This window comes from Chenopodium album, chromosome 6 (genome assembly GCF_948465745.1).
Source record: "Chenopodium album chromosome 6, dcCheAlbu1.1, whole genome shotgun sequence".
Taxonomy (NCBI): Eukaryota; Viridiplantae; Streptophyta; class Magnoliopsida; order Caryophyllales; family Amaranthaceae; genus Chenopodium; species Chenopodium album.
The window spans coordinates 9,423,765-9,430,049 of NC_137839.1; the positions used below are offsets into that span (position 1 = coordinate 9,423,765).

General features: G+C 35.9%; 1 protein-coding gene across 1 annotated transcript; it reads left to right on the forward strand.

Annotated features, from left to right (window-relative positions):
• Positions 1–3,483: 3,483 nt before the first annotated feature.
• On the forward strand, positions 3,484–5,819 carry LOC145636644 (uncharacterized). The gene is made up of 3 exons (XM_081688210.1): positions 3,484–3,505; positions 3,942–4,308; positions 5,018–5,819. The coding sequence occupies exons 1-3, from the start codon at positions 3,484–3,486 to the stop codon at positions 5,817–5,819; spliced, it is 1,191 nt and encodes a 396-aa protein (XP_081544336.1).
• The last annotated feature ends 466 nt before the right edge of the window (positions 5,820–6,285 follow it).

A 6,285-nucleotide genomic window follows, 5' to 3' on the forward strand; every position in this document is an offset into this window, starting at 1 on the left:
TCAACAACCAATTTTTGGACAGTAGCTCTGGCTTCATCTTTATATTTATCTACTTTCTTTTTCCAACACTTAGCTTTATTAAACGCTTTCTCAACAGTACTTTTTGGCCTGTAGTTTCTTTCACCCTTTTTCCTAGCTATTTTTGGATTATTTATGAACCCTTCTTCATTAGCTTCTTCATTAGCTTCTTCACCAACTTCAACATCTTCAATATCAATTGGACTCAGCACACTTTCGACCTTTTCACGTAACATTTGAAAAGTATACTCAACTTCAGTTCTTGCTAAAAGATCTTCTTGACATGATGTCACTAACTGAACATACTTCCTAACCATTTGAACTCTCCAAACAGCAGAAGGAACAACTTTAACATCTTGACATGTATCTTCATCAGAAACATGACTACACATAGCCTTCTTAGTCCACCTCTTCACTATGTACTGTTCTGGTATCTTTTGAACACAATGAATATTATATATACGAAGAGAGTGTCCACATAACAACCCCATTTCACTCCAATACTTACATGTGCAATTGATATTGAAAGTAAATTTTTCATAAGTAACTTCATGCCTAATAATGTCCTTATTTGGCCTCCAAACATAATAACAAATAGTCTCATCATCTTCATGCTTCCGCTCTTGACAACATGCAATTCCTTTAGCAAATTGATCCTAAAAAACAACATACACAGAAATAGTATAAATCTCCCTAGCATGTATGAGCAAACGAACATTAGCTACTGCAAGATGACGGTTACCCCTCAAAAAACGGAAATCTTGCTTACTTTCTTTACTCCTCCACTCTGATATAACATCAAGAAAAGTACTGTAAAAGTCACTCAAACCATCTGTTTTATTTAATCTATTGGAAACAGAATGATTTGTTGTTTCACTCCTTTGGGATGACAAAACTCCACCCGAAAAATAATCTTTTGAATAAGCAGGACACCATTTCTCTTTGATATCATACAAGTGATTTAACCAATCATTTTCTGAACACTTGTATTTTGTCATCATTCTATTAAAAATAAAAAACAACAAATCAATAAACAAAATGATAATATATTTGTTCAAATTACACCAACAAAAGTTCAAAATATAAATAATACTATTCATATGCACTTGTTAAACATGAAAAGTAAAAATGTTGAAAATAAATAATAAATAGTTCATATTTAAAGAAGGTTCAAAACTTAATACATTTAATTCAAATATATATAATTAATGTTCAAAAAGAACAAATCAGGTTAAATTAAATAAAATTAACTCCGCAAATATGTAAATGCAATAGTTCAGATATCAAACAAAAAAGTTTAAAACATAAAATAAAAGGTTCAAATAATATTAAAGAAAGCTTACCTTGGCCAATAATGTTCAAATTCAGCAGGACTTTCACAGTACTTAAGCAAATAATCGAATACTTCTGGAAACCCTTTTAATATTCTGAGTCCACCTATATTGGTCTTTGAATTCTCACCAAGGTGCCAAGTGCACAAACGGTGCCGGGTGCTTGGAAATATTTGTCGAATTGCTGCAGCAATTGAAGGGGCTTGATAAGTCATTAAGGTTATGGGATCTCGACATCCTCCCATAGATCTCATAAAAGCCTCAAACAACCATACAAAACTGCTGGTCTTTTCATCAAGAACAAAACCCATTCCAAACATGACATTATTACAATGATGATTCATACCAACAAAAGGGGCACAACTCATGCCATATTTGTTAGTTCTATAGGTAGTATCGAACACCATCAAATCACCAAAAGCTTCATAATCCCTTCGCATTCTTCCATCCCTCCAAAATACACTACAAAGGGCATGATTTCCATCAACCTCAAACTCATAATAAAAGTCACTTTCCTTGGCTTGTCTTGCAGCAAAAGACTTGATCAAAGCATTACAATCACCACCTTCTAATCTGCCGGCTTTTTCAGTAGCTAAAGCGTTGTAAACATCAGTAACAGTGTAGCATAGATTAGGAGATCCACCAACTTCTTTCCTTAAAGCACGAAGAGAATCCGTAACCCTAACCCCACTAGCCTTCATAGTACTTATGAACTTCAAATGCTCACCTTGAATTTTCCTTTGAGACCTAAGGAGATGTCTTTTCTCAACAGGTATCATAGCATGATTGTGATCCATATTGTGTTTAACAGCAGTCCAAACACCTTTCATCAATAACAAAAACAATGTAAGCTTCACAACATGTACGGTAATCCAACTTAGAATACTTCTTAGGCACCTTGGAAGAAGTATCCTTCAAACCAGCATTTGAACATACATAATTTCTGCCTCTCCAAACACTTGAAGTACCAACATATCGAACTTTCCCTTTCCTAATACTAAATCCATGCCGAAATGCATAATCATTATACATTTCATATGCCTCCGCATCATTGTTCACTTGTTTCCACTGCAATTCAGACTTTTCACTTTCCTTATAAACAACTTCATACTTATAAACTGCAATAAACAAACAAAATGCATAACAAAAATTAATATAGTTCAATAATAAAAGAACAAAGTTCAAAAAAAAGGATAAGATGTTCATAATTACTTGTACAATTCTATATTAATATATATATATAAGATCAAAGGTTCAATAAAATGAAATAAAGATTCAAAAAATAACATGACAGTGTTCATAATATATTTAAAATACTAATAATACGAATAATAAACAAATAATATTCATTAAATTCATCAAAAAATGATAAAATTCATCACAAATTAATAAAATACAATAAGAAATCAAAATATCTTAAACAAATTCCAGAAGCTAATAGTAAATTGATCAATAATTTAATTAGTTCTTCAATTAATAAATTGAATAATACAACTAATTAAACCTAAATATTATACAATGTTCAAAATCATATTATAATTCATAAATCAGAAATCAAATTCAAAACACTTTGAACAAAACATCGTATATCTATCAAATTCTGGACATAAATTGTTCAGCAAGATATCAAAAGAGGCGAAATTTCAAAATCAAGCATTAATAAACAGATTAATCAACAAATGATAAAAATCAACACAAATTATTATAATACTACTGCAGAATCATATTAATAAAAATCTAATCAAAAATTACAGAAGATTAAAAATAATAGATCTATAATGTGATTAGTTCATCAATAAATCAATAGAAAATACAACTAATTAAAACTAAAAATTATTCAATGTTCAGAATCATATTCATGAAAATAACAAACCTAATAACTATAAAATAAAAAATCACAATCTCATCTCAAATATAAGCAACTAAATAAAACCTAATTATACAATGAATTAAAAACAAACGATAATTATTATAACTTCAAATAATTAGCAATAATTAAAAGTTGCTGAAAAATCACATTGAAAAAACCTAATTAACGAAAATTAATCAAATTCAGAATTCTTACCTCCACTATCAAGAACTTCAGGCACAGAAATCAAATCCATGGAAAAAACAAGATTGAAGAACAACAAGGATGAACAAAGCAATCAACAATGGTGAGAAGAGCACTGAATTAAGCGAAAAGAGAAAATAACTGAGAGAGAATATTGATGAGAGAAAACTAGAGGAGAGAGAAAATCGACGAGAGAAAAATTTCAAATGATAATTCAAAAGGAAAAATGGAGAAATAAGGAAAGGATTGAAAAAGGAAAGAACGCGGGAAATTCGTTGCCAAAATAAGGAAAGAAACAGCAAGGAAAGAAGCAGCTACGTGTCAGCGTCCTATTGGTGGTGCACGTAGTTCTGTGTGCAAGTAGAAGGAGCTACGTGTCAGCGTCCTATTAGTGGAGCACGTAGTTCTGTGTGCACAAGGGTGCATGTTATAATTTGCGCAAAAAATTATCTAAAACCCCGAACTAGTTTGGACTCATTTATAAAAGAAAGCTCCGGATAAAATGACTTAATTCTGCCCTATTAGTTTGTGTAATGTAGTTTATAAGTTGATTACCAAAGTGCTTGCCAATCGGTTGAATATTACATTTGTGAATCAAAGTGCCTTTACTCCTGGAAGATTAATAACAGACAATATTCTGGTTGCTTTTGAGGTGTTTCATCATATGAAGAATTCGACAAGTACTAGTGATTCCTTAGCCTTGAAACTTGACATGGCCAAAGCTTATGATAGAGTTGAATGGAAGTTTTTGAGAGCCGTTATGAGTAAAATGGGGTTTGCAGATTTCTGGATTGATAGAGTCATGCATTATGTGTCGTCGGTTACTTTTTCGGTTCTTATAAATGGGGCACCTTTAGGGGAGTTTACTCCGGATAGGGGTTTACGACAAGGTGATACTCTATCCCCGTATTTATTTATTTTATGTGCTGAGGCGTTGTCGGGTTTGTTGTGTTGGATGGCCGGTTTCATGGGATCAGAATTGCTTCGACGGCTCCCTCGATCTCACATTTACTATTTGCAGATGATAGCATTATATTTTCTAGAGTTGATCCGGTGGATCGGAGATTTCTGTAATTCGAGAGATCCTCCAATGTTATGAAAAGGCGTCAAGGCAAATGGTGAATCTAGACAAAACGATTGTTTCTTTTAGTAAGGGGGTCTCGGAAGCAAGGAGGGGTGAATTAGCTGGTCTTTTGGAGGTTAACATGGTAGATATTCATGATAAATATCTAGGCCTTCCGACGGTTGTGGGGAGGTCTATAAAGGTGATTACGAAGGGTGTTAGGGAGAAGTTATGTAAAAGGTTACAAGGGTGGAAGGGGGGAATGTTATCTAAAGCGGGTCGGGAGGTGTTGATTAAGGTTGTTGCCCAATCTATCCCTACCTACGCGATGAGTGTGTTTAAGTTCCCTTCTTCTTTTTGTGATGAGTTGAGGTCGTTGGTGGCAAACTTTTGGTGGGGGCAAAAAAAGGGTGAGCGGAAGATTCATTGGATAGCTTGGAGGAAGTTGTGTGAACCGAAATCGATGGGGGGCTTGGGGTTCCGAGATTTTAAATATTTCAACGCAGCTTTACTTGGAAAATAAGCTTGGAGAATTATAAGTTATCCGGGCAGCTTGATAGCAAGACTCTTGAAGGCTCGATATTTTGAGAATGGGGATTATTTGAGCTCGGAGCTTGGAAATAATCCTAGCTATACTTGGCGTGGAATATGGGGTGTTAAATGGGTGGTGCAACGTGGCATGAGATGGAGGATTGGGGATGGCCTTAAGGTGCTGGTTTGGGGCTGTCCTTGGATCCCGAATACACAAACTAGGAGGATCATTTCTCCTTGTGCTACGAATAGGGAGGGGATGAGGGTGTGTGATCTGATACACCTCCCTACGGCCTCTTGGAATATCCCACTCATAAAGGAGATTTTCCCTCCTTTTGAGTGTGATAGAATATTGAGCATTCCCATTAGCACTAGGCTCCCTGAAGATGTAATATGCTGGGACCTTGAGAAGAGTGGCGAGTATTCGGTTCGCTCGGCATATAGAGCTATTTTTGGTGACAGTGGGCTCGACTCAGAGGCATCTTCGTCATGCGCTTCTTCTTTCTGGAATAAGGTATGGAGTGTGAATACCCTCCCAAGAATTAAAATATTCTTTTGGAGGGCGTGCAAAGGAGTACTTCCTACTTCTTTGGGGTTGAGTAAGAGAATTCCTTGCAAGGATGCCTTATGTGGTGTTTGTAGAGTAGAGAATGAATCTGAATTACATTGCATCCGTGATTGTGTTATTGCGAGATTAGTTTGGAACAAATGTGAGTTGGGGGAGGATGTTAGAGGTGGGTGTAGTGAGTTTGGGGAGTGGGCAATGGCATGTTTTGATAAACTGCCTAGCGAGGAGCATGCTCTATTTGTCTCGATGTGCTAGGCTATTTGGAATGCTAGAAATTGTTGCGTATTCGAAGGAGAGGCTTGTGATCCTGTGAAGACGATGGAATATGTCACTAAAGTTATGCGTGAGCTGAACAATGAGAAGGAAGGGGCTGTGAGGAAAGGCAAGGTGGGTAGGAAAAGGTGGAAACCACCAGACGAGGGCTTGGTGAAGGTGAATGTAGATGGTGGCACACAGGAGGGGTGTGGTGCGTCTGCTGGGGCAGTGATCAGAAATGAAAGGGGGGAGGTGCTGCTAGCACTCTAGCAGCAGTTTGGCAGGTGGAGTATGGGTGGGATGCAATAATTGTTGAAGCTAAGGCTTTATTTTTGGGGCTGAAAACTGTAGTAGACTATGGCTATCGAAGGGTGGTAATGGAAAGCGGTTGCCTTGAGCTTGTGAATGCTCTCTCATCACACGAAGTTGGCAGGAACAACCTTCATATTATCTTTGATGATATTTA